The sequence below is a fragment of the Lemur catta genome, chromosome 4, assembly GCF_020740605.2.
Source record: "Lemur catta isolate mLemCat1 chromosome 4, mLemCat1.pri, whole genome shotgun sequence".
NCBI lineage: Eukaryota > Metazoa > Chordata > Mammalia > Primates > Lemuridae > Lemur > Lemur catta.
In genome coordinates this window covers 42,522,378-42,541,799 of record NC_059131.1, presented here as the reverse complement: position 1 = coordinate 42,541,799, position 19,422 = coordinate 42,522,378, and the positions used below count along the sequence as shown (strand labels likewise).

At 34.3% G+C, this 19,422-nt stretch overlaps 1 protein-coding gene across 2 annotated transcripts in view; it reads left to right on the top strand.

The window, feature by feature from the left end:
• Positions 1-19,422, top strand: part of PNPT1 (polyribonucleotide nucleotidyltransferase 1) — a 42,791-nt gene that overhangs the window by 15,325 nt on the left and 8,044 nt on the right. For both annotated transcript variants that reach the window (XM_045549646.1, XM_045549647.1), the window contains 11 exons: positions 878-1,064; positions 2,285-2,336; positions 2,706-2,763; positions 4,284-4,380; positions 4,827-4,929; positions 8,830-8,900; positions 11,014-11,050; positions 13,218-13,284; positions 13,368-13,457; positions 14,782-14,835; positions 19,081-19,187. In XM_045549646.1, coding sequence (XP_045405602.1) covers positions 878-1,064; positions 2,285-2,336; positions 2,706-2,763; positions 4,284-4,380; positions 4,827-4,929; positions 8,830-8,900; positions 11,014-11,050; positions 13,218-13,284; positions 13,368-13,457; positions 14,782-14,835; positions 19,081-19,187 — 923 coding nt within the window. The remainder of the gene's footprint in view (positions 1-877; positions 1,065-2,284; positions 2,337-2,705; positions 2,764-4,283; positions 4,381-4,826; positions 4,930-8,829; positions 8,901-11,013; positions 11,051-13,217; positions 13,285-13,367; positions 13,458-14,781; positions 14,836-19,080; positions 19,188-19,422) is intronic.

The following is a 19,422-nucleotide window of genomic DNA, read 5'->3' as shown; positions in this document are numbered from 1 at the left end:
AAAAAAAAAAAACATAAAAGCAACCTTTTTATGATGGTCACTAGGGTCCTCTATATAGTTGTCTTATTTGAAATAGGATGACTGCGAAGATTTCCCCTCATGTGCAAACATTAGACAAATGTGACAGTAAGTCACAGTTAAGTGGGAGATCACATCAAATAATTGTTAAACAGGAGAGATTTATTGGATTCCTACTGTGTTGCATATTTTTACATTTTTTTAAATACATATTAAAAATAAAATACATATTAAAAATAAATGTACTTGTATACTTTTAAAAGTTGAGTTTTATATTATGTGATTTATATCAAAATAAAACCCTTATTGGCCGTGCTCAGCTCACGGGAGGACTGCTTGAGCCCAGGAGTTCAAGACCAACTTGGGCAATAGTGAGACTCCTTCTCTACAAAAAAATTTAAAAATTAGTTAGGCATGGTGGTACACACTTCTAGTCCCAGCTACTTGGGGAGCTGAGGCAGGAGGATTGCTTGAACCCAGGAGTTGAAGGCTGCAGTGAACTATGATGACGCCACTGCACTCTAGCCTGAGCAACAGAGCGAGACCCTGTCTCTAAAAAATAAAAATGTCACTTAAAAGTATGTGCATAATTTAATTATTTTTTTCTGTTTCATTTTCTATGAGAAATCCCTCATTAAATTTAAAGAGAATATAAACCTAAATTCTAATATCAATGTTTCTTTATTCATTTACTGCTGTTTATATTTTAGAAGTATGTTGATTCTGAGGAAAGAAATCAAGGTGGATGTATCACTAAAATAAAATTGATCTATACTATTTATGTCATGTCATGGTATTTTAAAATGTTATAATGGTAAAAGATTCAATGACAGTCATTATTTTTCTTTTCTTCGAATAGTTATGTTGGAAGCCTCTGCAGAGAACATTTTACAGCAGGACTTTTGCCATGCTATCAAAGTGGGAATGAAATATACCCAACAAATAATTCAGGGCATTCAGCAATTGGTAAAAGAAATTGGCGTTACCAAGAGGACACCTCAGAAGTTATTTACCCCTTCACCAGAGATTGTGAAATATGCTCATAAGTAAGAACATCTGTACAAAAGAAAATATGAAATTGTCACCAGATTTAATTTTCTCTTGGGGGAAAAAAACCTTCCATGGAAGTATTGCCCATGGATTACTTCACAAATAGCATTTTTCTATCTCGTCATTGTCATAAGTATCTATTTAATGCCTTAAAAAGAAGAAATCCACATCCCTCTTCTAGGGCCTAACTTTGAATCTCAAATTAAAGTTAGAATGTGTTTATTGGTTAAGGTACAGGTAATCCCCATATCTTTCTTTGTTTTGGAAAAAAGAATAAAGCATAAGATATTTGAATATCTAAGAAAACTATTAGGGTTCTCAAAAAGATATCAGATATAATACCACTACATGCCAAGTGGTTAGAGCAGTGCCTGGCACATGGGCACTCAGTAAATATGAATCAGTCACTAGAAAATTATTTCATTTTATTGGAAATAAATTGCAAAGATTTGGCCCAGTGTGGTGGCTCATGCCTGTAATCCGAGCACTCTGGGAGGCCAAGGCGGGAGGATCGCTCAAGATCAGGAGTTTGAGACCAGCCTTAGCAAGAGTGAGACCTCCATCTCTACGAAAAAAATAGAAAGAAATTAGCTGGACAACGAAAAATAGAAAAAATTGATGGGGCATGGTGGCACATGCCGGTAGTCCCAGCTACTTTGGAGGCTGAGGCAGGAGGATTGCTTGAGCCCAGGAGTTGGAGGTTGCTGTGAGCTAGACTAACTCCATGCCACGGGCAACAGAGCAAGACCCTGTCTCAAAAAAATAAAAGAAAAAAGAAAAGGTTAATATTTTCCCTTAATGTCAGTCTCACATCTATCAAGTCAGAAATTAAAGAATTGTGTAAACTGTCCCTAACAAAAGAGTTTCCTGTGATAACTCAGCCAAAGTGGACAGAATGGAAGAAAGCAAGAGGTTAAAAACAAAGTATGTGTGAAAGGAAAAATCTAAGGTGGGAATAACTGAACGATTAAATATAAGAAGGGTGGATCATAGCACCATGTGTGAATGATTCCCCCTGAGAGGTGGAAGAAATTTGTGTTCTATATCATGAAAAATAAACAGCAGTAATAAACAGGTATATATAAATATTTTTAATTATTTGTGAAATGGTTATTAAATTTTTCACTGTTATTAAATATTTGTTTTATTTGTTATAGAAACTGCCTCATGTTTCCAAATATTGTTATGCCTAACATTTATTTTGTGCTTAATATAGACTTGCCATGGAGAGACTCTATGCAGTTTTTACAGATTATGCACATGATAAAGTAGGTATACTTGAATTTTGTCTTATATTGTCCTAGGAATACTTTTTTATCATAACTCATGTAATTTTGCTTGTGAATGTTAGTCCTATTTTTATTAAAACTCTAAACAAAAAGCTGAATAAAAGCCTAGTTGTTTCTCCAATTCTTTTGTTTATTAATACAAGTTTTAGGGAAGTGTGCAAATATATTTGAATGAGCTAAATACATAATATTTCTCATAAATCAATGACTCGTTCTAATCTTTTAAAGAATATTACCATTAGAGAAATCTGAATACTCTTATAATGTGTTAATTGTATAATAATTAAAAAATAGAAATGCTAAATTTTGCCATTTATATATGATAAGTGAACCTCAACTTTCTTTTAGATTTCTAGAGATGAAGCTGTTAACAAGATAAGATTAGATATAGAGGAACAACTAAAAGGTGAATTTTATTTATATTTTTTTACTTAAAAAATTTTAGAACAAATAATAGGTTTTTTTTAAAACTTTTGGTTGTAAGTTCTCAAAGAAATCAGTTGTTCTCATTGCTTGTCAGTTTTGTCTTTAGTAAACTTGCAATGATACATCACAAAGTTACTGTTGAATTAACTTCTTCTATGAATGTGGCTAGCAGCACTACACTTTATACAGAGTAACCTTGTAAATGTGGAATGTTCCAATCTTCTGGATCAGACTCTTACCCTCCAAGATCTGTAGCCTTGTATCCTGTCTTTTGAAGCTCCAAATATATTCTTGGAAATTCCTGAGTTCTTGATTTGTGAAAATAGCAATACTAATAATACTTTGTGAGGATTTAATGAATGAATCATTTACATCTATGCCTACCATGCACATAGTTAAGTTTTCAGTAAATGCTAACTGTTGCTGCTGTTATTCTTAATATAATATGGAATTATAACATAAGTTTTAGATAATTTAGCTCTGCAGAAATTTTTAATCAAGGGATCTTATTGTATAATATCAGTGTCACAGAAACTGAATGTGAATGAAGCATGACATACAGATCTTGTTAATTTTTCTTATAGACAAACATCCTCACATGAGTATCTTTTTTAAGATTGAAAATGCTGCTGTTAGCATTGATATTAAGGCCATTACTTGCAATTATCATTGAAAAAGTTTAGTCATTTCTCACTACATTTCATCCTATTTATTAAGAGGGAGAAATTATATAGCACACGTTGCCTTATTTAAAAAGAAAAGTGATTTGTATTTGTATTACGCATAGACTCTTTGGGTTGATAGGATAATATTTTAAATGTTTTGTTGTTTTCCCTTCCAAGTGCAACCCAGTTAAAGCATAGAAGTTCATATTAAAGTATAATATTAAAAATTACTCTTGTGTGATAGAGATACAATACTTAATATATTTCTGTGGCCATTTCTTATTGTTATTTTAAAGATATGTTTAAGCTGGACGCAGTGGCTCATGCCTGTAATGCTAGCACTCTGGAAGGCCAAGGCAGGAGGATTGCTTGAGCTCAGGAGTTCGAGACCAGCCTTAGCAAGAGTGAGACTTTGTCTCTAAAAAAAAAAAAAGATTTGTATTGTATTAAAAAAAAATTGTTCCCCAATTTGCAGAGTGAGATAAAGATTCCTAAGGCAAAAGAGTGAGGACAACTACTCTTAAAACTATCAGACCTTTTCATAAAGCTTGGCTGGGTTTGTCAGGTAACATAATACAACAGGGAGCTGATTTCAAAACACTGTTGTTCTGGTAGAAAGCAAACCAAGTTCCCAAGAACACATTTGAGGTACTAGGTGTTTCTCACTTGCTTGAGAACGTTTGACTTCTCTACTTTGTTTACCTGAGAACTAAATGTTCAGAGTCAGCTCCCTTGGTTTATTCCTATAATTAATTGATTTTGGGCTGTGAACTTTAGAGAAACTCTATCTTCTAAAAAGAGAAAACCTTTGTTTTGGTTTGTCTTTTTTCTACAGAAAAATTTCCAGAGGTCGATCCATATGAAATAATAGAATCCTTCAATGTTGTTGCAAAGGAGGTTTTTAGAAGTATTATTTTGAATGAATACAAAAGGTAAATATAATCTTTTTTGATGGAATTGAAGCATTTGCTGTCTCTGCAAGTGGGAATTTACTCAAAAACTGGCTTTTTTCAAGTGAACAGTAAAGAATTACATTTGTTTTATGAATGGGCACCTATTAAAGAAAGAGTATGTGGCTTGTGTGGATGGATGTGTGACCATCTCTCTTGGCCTTGTGTGTAGAGCAGTACTCCATAGTCTGACTGCACGTCAGGATTACCTGCAGAGCTTTTTAGTAACACAGGTGTACAGGTCACAACTCCAAACAGATTCTGATTCAGTGGGACTTCAAGTGGTACCCAAGTATTTGTATAGTTTTTTAAAGTTCTGCAGGGGATTATGACATGCACCTGCAGTTGAGAACTTTGAGATAAAGAAATGATGTGATTTTTCTGATTTCCAGCATGGCTTTATGTATTTATTTCCTTTATTACTATAGGTGTGATGGTCGAGATTTGACGTCACTTAGGAATATAAGTTGTGAGGTAGATATGTTTAAAATTCTTCATGGATCAGCATTATTTCAAAGGGGACAAACACAGGTAATATATGTAAAAAGTTACAATTATTTACTGAATTAAGATTGCTTCATTAGATCTAACAGCAGTATATTATGTAGATGCTATGGGGTTTTATTATATGGTGTGCATTATTTATTCAGATCAATATCTGGGTTTTCTTAATATACTTTGACAAGTATATTAAGAGGTAAAATTGTATTTTTGAGGTAAAATTGCCATACAATAACTGCACATGTTTAAAGTGTATGATTTGATAAGTTTTCACATGTATACAACTGGGAAACTGTTACCACAGTCAAGATAATAAACATACCAAACACCCCCAAAAGTGTCCTCATGCCTCTTTGTAATACCTTCTTCTTGCTCCCTTCTTCCTCTAGACAACTACTGATCTGCTTTTGTCTCTATAAATCAGTTTGCGTTTTCTAGAATTATCTGGTATTTTTATTGTAGTTTTCTTTTAATATTAGGTGTACAAAATTGAGTCACTCATATTCTGCAGTTTATGGCATATTGTCATCATGGGTCTGTTCCCGCCCTCATTTGTTTTCTCTGTTTAGCCTATAACTCAGTCCTGTTCTTTTTCTTTACATAGGCACCCACTCTTTTATATTTAACATATATTATTCTAGTTCACGTTCTGTTCATTTATTTACCTCTATGTTTATCCATTGTTTATGGTATTATACTTTATACCTTTCTTTTTATTACATTAATCACTGCTTTAAATTCTCCAATCTGATAAGTATAAAGTGATATCTTGTTGTTTTAATTCGTATTTCCTTGATTACTAATAAGGGTGAACATCTCTTTATATGGTAGCCAATCAGCATGGTCACTGTATAAACCATGCTCTGGGGGGACTGAACACCTCTGGGCACTATTTTCGCATAGATGGTATCCCCTAGAGTGATACAGTACGGTAGCCCTGCTGCAAGTTTGCTGTTTTGTCAATTTTCTGTTCACATCTTTTGGCCAATTTTTTTCTTTTGTTAATATGGTTTACTGTATTTTACCTGCTATTTTGCAGTAATTTCCTGTATGTTTTAAATATTTATCCTTTTCAGTAACAAACCAGACTTTATATAAATGTCTACCTCTTTGTTGTTTGCCTTTTAACTTTGCCTGTGGTAGCCAACTGTATGTCTAGAGTAGACTTGAAAGCTTTAGTTTTGATATAGTTAAGACTTCCCTTTTTCACTTTTGTGGTTTATCTTTTTAATACTTGTTTTTGTTTTTTATTTTTTTATTGTTGTTTTTGATACAGAGTCTCGCTCTGTTGCCCAGGCTAGAGTGCTGTGGCGTCGGCCTCCCTCACAGCAACCTCAAACTCCTGGGCTCAAGCGATACTCCTGCCTCAGCCTCCCAAGTAGCTGGGACTTCAGGCATGTGCCACCATGCCTGGCTAATTTTTTCTATATATTTTTAGTTGTTTGGCTAATTTCTGTCTATTTTTAGTAGAGACAGGGTCACACTCTTGTTCAGACTGGTCTTGAACCCTTGACCTCGAGCAATCCTCCCGCCTCGGCCTCCTAGAGTGCTAGGATTACAGGCATGAGCCACCGCGCCCAGCCTGTGGTTTGTATTTTTAAAGTTTTATTTAAGAAATCCTTCCTTACCTCAAAGTCACAATATTACCCACCTCCTTTTTCTTTTTATTAGCTTTCTAGTTTTAGCTATCAAATTTAGACGGTCAATCTATCTTGCAATTTATTCCTACACATGGTGTAAAGTGGAAAACCTCTATAGCGATCCAATTTTACATCATTTACTAATAATTTATTTTTCCCACTAATTTGTGATGTCACCTTATAGTCAAAGTTTATAATACATTTTTTTACTGTATTCTCATACACTGTTTTGTGAATTTCCTGGGCCAATGTCAAACTGTTTTAATTATTATGATTTTGGGGTATATCTTAATGTCTGAGAAGCATATCTTCCCTATTTGTTTTCCCCTCCCCAAAACTGTCTCACAATTTAGGTACATTTGCTCCCTCATTGGAATTTTAATATTATGTCAAGTTCTCAAAAAAATCCTTCCAGGACTTATGTTGAAATTGCACTGAATTTATTAATTTGAGGGAGAAATCATATTTTTACTGTTTAAATCACAGTCTTTACAATGAATATAGTCTGTCTCACCTTTGATTCAGGTTTTCTTTTATGCCCTTTAATAAAGTTTTTTAAGTATCTTTATTAAGATACTCTGTATACCTTTGTTATCCATTCTGACAGTCTCTGCCTTTTAACTGGAATACTTAGTTCATTAGTGTTAAATTTAATTATTGTTGTGATTAAATTTAGATCTGTTTATTATTTGTTTTTTCATCGGCCCCTCTTTTTTGTTTCTCTATTCTTATTTTCTGCTTCTTTTTGGATTAATTGAATATTTTTTAGAATTTCATTTTTGTTGCCTTTTAGCTATACCTCTGCATTATTTTTCATTGGTTACTTCTCACAGCCTTTTCAGAGTTAATTTTGTGCCACTTCACATAAAATGATTTTACAGTCATTTAGATCCATTTCTTCTATCCTTTATGTAGTTGTTTTATGTAAATCCTACAAGACAATGTTATAAGTTTTAGTTTGAACAATCATATCTATTTTAAAGAAGTGAGGAGGAAAAAGATAGTCTTTTATATTGACCTACGTATTTACCATTCCTAATGCTTCTTATTCCTTCCTCTATATTGTGTCATTTCTCTTCAGTCTGACAAGAATTAGACTTCCTTTAGTATTGTCCTGTGGGTCTTCTGACAACAAATTCTTATTTTTGTTTATCTAAAATATCTTTATTTTGCCTTTATGTACAAAGAATCTTGTTGGCTGGGTATAGAGTTCTGGGTTGATGTTTTTTTTTTTTTAAGCATTTAAAGATTTTCCATTGTCTTTTGTTCTCTATTTTTCTCTGATGAGAAGTAAAGACATACTCAAATCATTGTTTCTTCTGTGTTATTTATTGTTTTCATGTGGGTACTTTCAAGATTTGCTCTTTATCTTTGGTTTTCAGTGGTATGACTTGAAAGGTGTGATTTTCTTTGGATTTATCCTGCTAAAGTTTCCTGAGCCTGAATCTGTAAATTTGTATCTTTCATCAAACTTGAGTAGTTCTGGCCATTATTTCTTCAAATATTTTTCGCTACCTCATTCTCTCTCTTCTCTCCTTTGGGGATTGCAAGTGCACATATGTTAGTTTTTTTTATACTGTCCCACATGTACCTGAGATCATGTTCTTTTCCCCTCTTCTTCAAATTGGGCAATTTCTATTAATTCATCGTCCTTGTTGATTGACTTATGTCCTTTCCATAATGAGATAACAAATTTTTCAGTTCTAGATTTCCACCGATTCTTTTTTATGTCCATGACTATAATTATAATAGCTATTAAAAATCTTTGTCTATTAATCCAACATCTTAAGCAACTCAGGGTTGGTCTTCATTGTCTTTTCTCTTGAGAGTGGGCCTTTTTCCTGTTTCTTTTAGGTTGTATTCTGGATCTTGTAAATGATACATTGTAGAGTGTCTTAATTATGTCTCTCTAAAGAAGTTTGGGTTTTTTGTTTTTTTTTTTTTTAATTTTAAGCAGGCAGTTTTATTGTCTGCACTTTTATCAAGGCTTCCTCTGTGGGCTAATACATAGTATTTCTTCCTCTTCCTGTCTTCCTTCCCAAGAACTCTTAGTGCAGTAGTTTAAATATATGTAGTCTATATGATGTTAAAGCATTAGATTATTGAGGTTTACATTTAGCCTGAATATTTATAAAATGAATAAATATTTATAGTATTAAGTACCATGGCAAACTTTGTATAGAATGTATTTATCCCATTTTTTAAGACCAAATCAGATTCTTCAAATACTTTTAGTTTTCATCTGTGTGGTATTTTAAAGGCTAAGTAATTTTTTTTCTTCTTTTTTTAGGTGCTTTGTACTGTTACATTTGATTCATTAGAATCCAGTATTAAGTCAGATCAAATTATGACAGCTATAAAGTAAGTTATGTTTTTCTGATGTTATGTTTTATGATGTTCTGGTATATAATTAAAGTTCATGTGGTATATTATTAGTCATTATTACTTTTTTTAACCTATATTTTTGTACTCATTTTTCTATTTACATAGTCATGATTTCAAGGGATTTTTTTGTGTAGTGTGTGCATATTGTCTTCTAGATCATTGGTTTGGAACAAATATTCATAAAGCATTTAATTCTTTAATATGAGTACAGTTAGCTTATTCTTTGTCTCTAGAATCATTTCTCAGCACAGATTTTCTGGGTAATCTTGAATGGATAAGTTTTTCTTTTAGAAATGAGAGCAAATAATAGGTGAAAGTCCTCGTTGCTGAAAATAATCTGGTGGCTGTTAATGTAAAACCTTATCTAATCCCAAACCACATTGTGATTTTGTGTTCAGAAATACTTGGCTCCCCTTTCTTTCTGAAAAGTCAGGCCGGGTGCAGTGACTCACGCCTGTAATCCTAGCACTCTGGGAAGCCGAGGGTGGAAGGACAGTTTGAGGTCAGGAGTTTGAGACCAGCTTTAGCAAGAGTGAGACCCTGTCTCTACTAAAAATAGAAAGAAATTAGCCGAGCACCTAAAAATAGAAAAAATTAGCCAAGTGTGGTGGCACATGCCTGTAGTCCCAGCTACACAGGAGGCTAAGGCAGGAGGATCACTTGAGCCCAGGAGTTTGAGGTTGCTGTGAGCTAGGCTGACACCATAGCACTCTAGCCCAGGCAACACAGCAAGACTCTGTCTCAAAAAAAAAAAAAAAAAGGAAAAAAAGAAAAGTCAGCAATAAAGTCACGTTGATCAGTTTGATAATGAGGATCTGTATTGCAGTCCCCGCTAGCATTACTACATCAGAGTCCTGAGACTCACAGCCAGTTCTTTCTTTCCCCAGTGCCTAATATGACTGCTTGCCTTTCCCTGGTTAAAGGTCTCAGAACACCGTAGGACTCCACCTCCTTTTTCCTACTGCCCAACTAGTGATAATCCCCAATATCTTCTAGATAGCTACTCTAATTGTTTTTCATGTGTCTGAGAAAACTGACAGTGCAGCTCTGTGTGTAAGGATGGAATGCTCATCTTAATGCTCTCTTTTGGAAGTTCTTCTACTTTGTCTGTAGTTGCATCTGGGACAAAACTTGGTTGCTCTGCCCTTCTTTACTTTGTCTCCTGTCTTTTCTAGAAGGCAACATAACTCAATAAGAAAGAGCACTGGGTTTGGCCAGGGTTCCTGCATATTCTAGTCTTAGGTCTGTAACTTCTGTAAATGAGAGGGCACACATCAGCCAACCATGCCAGCCTTTCATTTCCATTTCTTATAAAATGCAAGTATTAGGTTATTGATGCCTGTCTTCCTCTCTGGCCCCCCAAATCTTTGATTCCTGTAGTCTTCTGAAGGAGTTTAGCGTTTGGATTTCTTTTTCCAAGGCTGCAGTTCATGATTATGCAGATTCTGCCCCACCCCAGGACTTTTTCTAAATCCTCTTCACAGAGAAATTCCTTTATAATTTCACCCAAAGGGCAGCACTATTTGTGCTAACACTCTGTTGTATGCCTGTCTTTTCATAGATAAATCTGGTTTCTTGCTTCCAGGAATTGTGTTTTTTCTCATCCTTAATTTTTTCCATTTTTCTAGACACTTACACAGCAATTCTCTTTTCAAACTCTGAAAAGAACTTTGCCTTTCAGATCTTCTGATTGCTCTCAGCTATGTCATTTCAATTACTGATCTTCATTCTATATGTTGACTGTGAGAAAGAGTGTAACTCTGAGATTTAACTAATTGTGGTTATAACATTTAGGATTCTCTCAATAGTTACATATGTTTTTGTCTTAGTTTTAAAATCTAGATTTTTAAGGGCTTGTATTTGAAGCAAAATTGGTTTCCTAAATCTGTGTAGAATTCATTCATAAGCCACAGAAAAAAATAATCATCTCTCATTCATCCTTCTAATTCTTCCGGTTTTTAGTTTTAGACCAACTTTCATTAATGCCCAATTGTTTTTAAAAATCTCCTGAAATCATTTTTAGTTGTTTATTGAAATAAATTTGTTTGTATCCATATAATGTTTTTAATATTATGCCTTTTGTTTGTAGTGGGATAAAAGATAAAAATTTCATGCTGCACTATGAGGTAAGGTGAATTTTTTTCCCCAACATTTTATTTTGAAAAATTTCCAGGGTACAGTAAAGTTGAAAAAACTTTACAGTAAATAACCATATACTCACTACCTGGATTATGCCATTAGCATTTTACTGTGCTAGTGTTAGCATATATCTGTTAAGGTCAATTTGGGGGCTTTCATTTTATTGCATATAGAAGGGATTTAGAGAGATAAATAATAGTTTTCCACTCAACAGCTTTCTGTCCTAAGTCATACATAAAGGTTAAAGAAAGTATAGCAAATAATGTTTTTTTAGGCAAGAAAGAGTGGTGTCTGTATACATGTGTTTCAAACAAAAGTGAAGCTTTTCAAATACTTCAGCTGACAAATCACCTCCCATTAGCTCATTTAAATGTTCATATTTTTACTCAGTTAATTAGAAGTAGAAGATCTGAATAAAATAACATTTAATGTTTCTTTATATGAGATCACTGTATTTAATTGAGTTCATGATTGACTTCATTCACACTTAATCCTAAGGGACCACATATAACACATAGTACTTCTAATTTTATTATTTGAAGGATACAGCATGGGAGGCTAATACAAAGTAGCAAGTCACTTCACTTTTGATTAACTCTTGTTGGCTGCCCAGAATCCCAACATTTCAGTTTTGTTGAACCTGCTGTAATCAGTAGATAATGTTTTATGTAGAAAGTGTATGCATAAACATGGAGATTCATACAGGTCTTAGATCCCTTTTAAATATCCTGTTCTGGATATACTCAGATGCTACAGAAGCCAGAGAGGAATTGTAATTGAGTAAAAGCACATTCTTTGTCATGAGCTGGAGAGCATGTGGCAATCTAAAAAAGGGCAGCTGTGGAAAATGCAGCTTTAGCTGATTACTGGGGGAGGGGATGAGGGAGGGAGCTGGAAAAGGATATGGGCCATTATTGCCACATTATCCCATTTTTTAAAACCTCTTTATTGTAAAATAAAGTACAGGTACATATACAACAAAGGATGGCTTAATGAGTTTTTCATAAGGCAAACACCCTTGTCACCAGCACCTAAGTCAGGAAGTAGAACCTTACTGGCCACATCAGAAGCCCCTTCATGTTTTTCATCCCAGTCGCAACCTCCTTCTTCCCCTAAAAATAACTATGTTCTTCTAAGTTTCATAGTAATCACTTCCTTGTATTTCCAGTATTTCCAGTGTACAGCTCTAGATACTACAGTTTAGTCTTGTCTGTTTTTTTTTAATTTGATACTTCTTTAAGTCTCTTTTAATCCATACATTTTTCTTCCATTACATTCTTTTCTTTATAGTCTGTCTGTTGAAACCCCAGAGCCATTTGACCTGTAGAGTCCCCCACAATCTTGGTATTAGTAATTGCACGTTCATGGTGCAGTTCAGCATGTTTCTCTGTCCTTCCTGTTTCCTACAAATTGACTGCTAGATCCAGAACCTTTGTCAGATTCATGTTCTGTTGCTTCTTTTTAAAATTTTTTTCTTAAACTGGAATTCCAGATTTTTATGGGTAATCTCTCAAATCTTAAGTGATCACAACTAATTCATATTCCTTTAAGATAACATTTCCATCAAATAAAATGATTTGTAACCTCTGGCTAAAATAAAACGCTTATGAAAAAGATCTTTGTTTCCTTCATATATTTTTGTCATTACATTTTGTTTGAGAAGGGCTTTAAAATATGCAACTCTCTGTCCGTGTATTTTTGTTTTATATCTCAAAGAGGTGGTGAAGAGAGACAAGTCCATAAAGTATGAATTAAATTGCAATTTAATGAAATAAAAATGTAGGCTTTGGTATGGAAAAAAAGACCTGTGATTCCTTAATGTGTATTTCTTTATAAATATGTATATGCTTTTCCTTATTTCAAAAATATAATATTTTGTTATTGTTAATAATTTAAATGTTCTAGAAATTTATGTTGTAAATTCTCATAACCATCCACTTCCCACCCCCTAATTCACTTACACACTAGAAATAGCTACTGTTAGCAATTTGGTATGTATTTTAAATTTACTCCAGACATTTTCTGTATATTTATGAACATACTTTTTTTTAAGCAAAATTGGTATTCTACTGTTTTATAACTTGTTTTATTATTTTGGCAATATATCTTGACCATCTTCTCATGTCAGTTTTGTATGTTGTTTTTTTTTTTAAGTTTCCTCCTTATGCAACAAATGAAATTGGCAAAATCACTGGTTTAAACAGAAGAGAACTTGGGCATGGTGAGTACAAATCTATAAATTTATATGGTGTTCTCACAGACACTTGGTACATTTTTTGCTTACTGTTTTCTATTCTAATTTAGGCGCTCTTGCTGAGAAAGCTTTGTATCCTGTTATTCCCAAAGATTTTCCTTTCACCATAAGAATTACATCTGAAGTCCTAGAGTCAAACGGTATGGTATTGAAGTATTTCTTTCCTAGTAGAAATGACTAGATTCCCTATTATATTCTTAACTTTTCAAAGGCAATAGCCAGGCAAAGTGGCTCACACCTGTAATCCCAAGACTTTGCGAAGCCAAGGGAGAAAGAATGCTTGAGGCCAGGAGTTTGAAACCAGCCTGGGCAACATAGCGAGACTCCGTCTTTACAAAAAAATTTTTAAAGATATGGCATGCACTTGTAGTTCTAGCTACTCAGGAGGCTGAGGTAGGAGGATCACTTGAGCCCAAGAGTTTGAGGCTTCAGTGAGCTATGATTGCATCACTGTACTCCAGCCTGAGTGAAAGAGCAAGACCCTGTCTCTAAAAAAAGAATGAAAAATTACAAAAGTAATGTTACATTATGTTTATTACCATAGGGCATAAGCCTATTGCAAGAGAAGATATGTTTAATTAATCATAAACTTGTCTAAATCTTTGTTCTTAGCTAATGAGTTGTTTTGAAAGCAATATAAAACAAGTATTTCTCGTATTTATCTGTTACAATAGATCCAGTTTGGGTTATTTGTTTCTTTATTTTACAAACAAACCACAGAGCAAGACTGGCTTGGAGAGAGGAAGGGCCAAAATAGAGTGATTGTTAGGTAGGGCATACTTAGCATGTATCAGTATCACACATAAAAAATAAGTGGACATCACAGAACAAGTCTGGGCTAAAAGGTCAAATTTAAATAAAAAATTAGTCCCTGGGTCAAAGCAAAGTGCAGAATTAAAGGCAGAAAAGGCACAGAGTTCTTAAGGGTGTATCCGATATAGATCAGATGGTCACAGGTTTTGAGGAAAAAACATCAAAGTAATCTCAGAATATAAATTAAAGACTTTTCTGTTCTCTGCTGGATGTGACTAAACTAATGGGCTTATGCCCCAATGAGAGAGCCAGAGCCCTGTATCTTTAATTACTTCTGATTAAGCAAAAAAAGAAATATTCTAGTACTTCTGGGCTACTTCTTAGAATCAGAATCTCTGTAGTAATACTGTCCAATGGAACTTTTTGTGATGATAGAAATCCACTGTATCTGTGCTATCCAGTTGAGGAACTGAATTTATTTCAACGGACTTAAATTTAGGTAGCCACATGGGGCTATGGTATTAGATCATGCAGCCCTGTAGTTTGTTTATGGCTTAGGAGAGCTTGCCTTAAGTGCTTTTAAAGAGGAGGAAAAAAAGATTATTGAATATTTATGTTATACTTCAATATTTGTGAGGAAGTAACCAGTAGGAATTATTTTCTACATCTTAAAAATCAGTATAATATAAAGTAAGTATTTTCTTTTTATAGGGTCATCTTCTATGGCATCTGCATGTGGTGGAAGTTTAGCATTAATGGATGCAGGTAAAAGAATTATGTCTCAAAATTGCTAATATTTTATACACACCTGATTAGTATAAAATATGAGATTTCTTTAATGGGATTTTAGTAAGACTGGAAGTCAGATTACAGATAACCAAACCAGGCAAGAGGCAAGATAGCTGCAAAATAGAGCTTCAAATATCAACGTATCTGCTGGAATTCTTATTTTTAGCTAAAAGCGAGTACACTGAAAATTATTTACTTGCCTTGGTGACCCAGTGAACTTTCTTACCTCCCAAAAGGTAGAGAGCTCCAGAACTGATTTCAATTACCAAGGAAGTTTTGATTAGTAAGCAGCAGTTTTAGGACCCATAAGAAAAAGCAACTACGTAATCTTCCTGTCGATTTATATAAGCCATGAGAAGAACCGCGCCACTCAGAAGTGTACATAGAATTTTAGGAAGGCAGACTACAGTGGTTCAATATAATCCCTCGATCTGAAACACTTAAACGGAAAGAGTTAGCATCTAGGAGGTTCTGCAAACCAATTTCTGCCAGTCAACAATGATGCTATTTGAGAATTAAGGGAGAAGGAACCTAAAGATACTAAAGAGGATGCCCAAGTTCTCTGATAAATTCACACATTTACAATACAGATATGAAAGATGGGAAGGAAGACATAACCAAGGATAAAATGAAAAAAATAGTGTGGGTGTATAATAATATGTAGAAAAAATATTAATAAAACAATAGAACAGGCCAAAGCAAAAAAATGCTAAAGGCACTTTTCTAGTCGTTTTTAGTGGAGGAAACATAATCTGATATTTAACATAGCTAGTAAAATACTGCTACTATTTTCATTGTCACACATTCACTTAACAAATCTGTGTGACACCTGTGTGCCCAAGCACTGATCTAACCTCTTGGGACATGGTGATGAACAAAGCAGTCCTTGTCCTCCTCATGGAGCTTGCATTTCTCAGTCTTCCAAATCTCATAATGGGAAACACTGAACAAATTCTGAAAAAGATGAACTGAAAGGTAAAATAAAAGAAGACATCGTAAGAAAATCTTTAACTATTTTTAATGAATTTAGGTCTTTTGGTAGACAAAAATCCATCCTAGGTAATGATGAGAACTTCAGGATGAGATTACTAAACCATGATCACAGTCTTTGAGAAATTAGGGACTAATATACCAGGGACAGAAAGGGTATTATTGGAAGAGAAAAAAAGGATTTTCTCTAAAGTATAACCCAGTGAACTTGACAGTGACCTTTGACAAGATTTTTAATAGCTTATTTTAAAGTTTTGTTTATAAGTATTTTAGAAAGGAAAGGGGCTACAGAGAGGAGTCAGAAGGGACTCCCCAGAAATAAGTCATGTCCTAGTAAACTCATTTTCTGTTTTGAAAAAAATTATTAGATTTGAAGTGTGGGGGCGATGCTGTTGATGCAGTGTATCTAGAGTTCAGCTTGACAGTTTATGATATCTTTGTGTAAATGTTGCAGAACCTTAGACTAGATGGTAGGCTCACCATCCATAACTGGTTGAAGGATGAGCAAAGGGGGCTGGTTAATCTAATCAGGAAGTCAGAGAGGTATCTCAAGTGGAAGACTTGAGGATGCTCAACTCTATCCCTTTCAATGATTTTGTTATTGAGAACACTGGCCTGCCAATAAAAAGGATACTGATAAAAAGGAATGGGTGACTGATTTGTTAAATGACAAAATAGAGTGGGATTTAAAAAATATGGAGCCAAGGCCAGGCATGGTGGCTCACGCCTGTAATCCTAGCACTCTGAGAGGCCGAGGCAGGAGGATCCCTTAAGCTCAGGAGTTCAATACCAGCCTGAGCAAGAGGGAGACCACATCTCTACAAAAAATAGAAAAATTACCCGGGCATTGTGGTGTGCACCTGCCCAAGTCCCAGCTACTCAGGAGGCTGAGGCAGGAGGATCACTTGAGCCCAGGAGTTTGAGGTTGCTGAAAGCTATGATGATGCTACTGCACTCTAGCTGGGACAACACAGCAAGACTCTGTCTCCAAAAAAAGAAAGAAAGGAAAAAAGGAAAAATCCTAGATTTTGTATGGACCACAAAAGACCCTGAATAGCCAAAGCAATCCTGAGCAAAAAGCAAAACTGAAGATATCATACTACCATACCTCAAAATATATTACAAAGCTATTGTAACCAAAACAGCACAGTACTTGCATAAAAATAGACACACAGACCAATGGAACAGAATAGAGAACCCAGAAATTGATCCACATTATCTACAGTCAACTGATTTTTGACAAAAGGGCCAAGAATACTAATTGGGGAAAGGGCAGTCTCTTTAATAAATGGTGCTGGGAAAACTGGATATACATTTGCTGAAGAATGAAACTAGACCCCCACCTCTCACCCTTTATAAAAATCAACTCAAAATGTATTGAACACCTAAATGTAAAACCTGAAACAATAAAACTACTAGAGGGAAACATAGGGAAAACACTTCAGTAAATTGGTCTGGGAAAAGATGATATGAATAAGACCTCAAAAGCATAGTTAACAAAAGTAAAAAAAAAAAAAAAAATGAGATTATATCAAACTAAAAAGTTTTTGCACAGCAAGCAATCAACAGAGTAAAAGGACAACCTACAGAATGGGAGAAAATATTTGCAAACTACTCATCTAACAGGAGATTAATATCCAGAATATATAAGGAACTCAAACATCTCACCAGCCAAAAAAAAAAAAAAAAAACAATATGAGCAAATGATCTAAACAGAAGTTTCTAAAAAGAAAATGTTCAGATGGCCAACAAATATATGAAGGAATGCTCACCATCAGTAATCATCAGGAAAAGGCAAATCAAATCCACAGTAAGGTATCATCTCACCCCAGTTAAGATGGCTATTATAAAAAGACCTAAAATAACAATTGCTGGCAAGGATGCAGACAAAAGGGAACTCTTAAACACTGTTTGTGGGAATGCAAACTAGTACAGCCACTATGGAGAACATTATAGATGTCCCTCAAAAAACTATAAATAAAACTGCCCTATGATCCAGCAATCCCACCATTGGGAATTTATCCAAAGGAAGGGAAATCATTATATTGAAGAGACATCTGCACTCCCATGTTCATTTATAGCACCTATTCATAATAGTAGCCCAGATGTAGAATCAACCTAGGTGTCCAACAACAGATGAGTGGATAAAGCAAATGTAGTAGGTATACACCAAGGAATACTATTCAGCCATAAAGAAGAAGGAAATCTTGTCATTGTGGCAACATGGATGGAACTGGAGGACATTATGTTAAGTGAAATAAGCCAGGAACAGAAAATTAAACACTGCATGTTCTCACTCATATGTGGAAGCTAAAAAATAATCTCATAGAAATAAAAAGTAGAACAGAGGATACTAAAGGAAGGCTAGGAAGAAGGGAGGGATAGGGAGAGATTTGTTAAAGGATACAAAATTACTAGATTGGAGGAGTTAAGTTCTAGTGTTCTATACCACCGTAGGATAACTACAATTAACAATAATATATAGTTGCAAATAGCTAGAAAGAGGATGTCACCTCTTCTCAACACAGAGAAATGATCTTTGAGATGATGGATATGCTAATTATCTGATCTGATCACTACATTATATGTATCAAAACATCACTGTGCACCCCATGAATATGTACAATTTATTATTTGTCATTTAAAAATATAAAATTAAAACCAAAACATATATATCTGGGGAGAACTATGTAACTATTCAAATGAATGAGGTAGAGCTTTGTGTGGTGACATGTGTCAATATCCTAAATATCTTACCAAGTGAAAAAGGCAAGGTACAGAATAGTTAATGCATGTGGTATGCTGCCATGAGTAAAGAAAAGATTATATTTACATTTATACTTGTGCACAGAAATTTTCTGAGAGAATACATTAAAGATGGACTGGGGTTCAGGGTGGAAGAATTTACCAAACACTTTGTAACTTTTCAACAAAAAGAAGAAAAAGAAGGCATCAAAAGCAAAGCAACAGATAATTTAAGAGTCGTGAAGTTTGCTATTATTCTAGAGGTTTTTGCTGAATATAGTGATTATCTATTAAAGTTGGTTTAAGTAGCTTTATTACATGCTCAGAAAGAAATGAGGTAGTCAGATGACCTCTTAAGACCTCTCCAGCTCAGCTTTGGTGACTGTCAATTCACAGGACATCATCCATGTACATTAAATGTCAACAGAATGACAAATATGGGTTGGTGTACACATTATATATGAAAGTACTTTTTTCCAATTATAGGAGTTCCAATTTCATCTGCTGTCGCAGGTGTAGCAATAGGATTGGTCACTAAAAATGATCCTGAGAAGGGTGAAATAGAAGACTATCGTTTGCTGACAGATATTTTGGCAAGTATATTCCCAGTTTTAACTATTTGATGGTGAAGACTGTACATACTTTACAGGGATCATATGCTTAGAAGAATGCTAGTACTCAAGGAATAGAGGTACTTGTTCTTACTTTCCTCTTCTGCACCTCTGCATTGGACTTTATAGGATATGACTTTAAAATATGTATTACAGTATAAATATTCATAATGGCTCACTTTAGGATAATTGTAAATTAATCCTTATGCATTTAGGG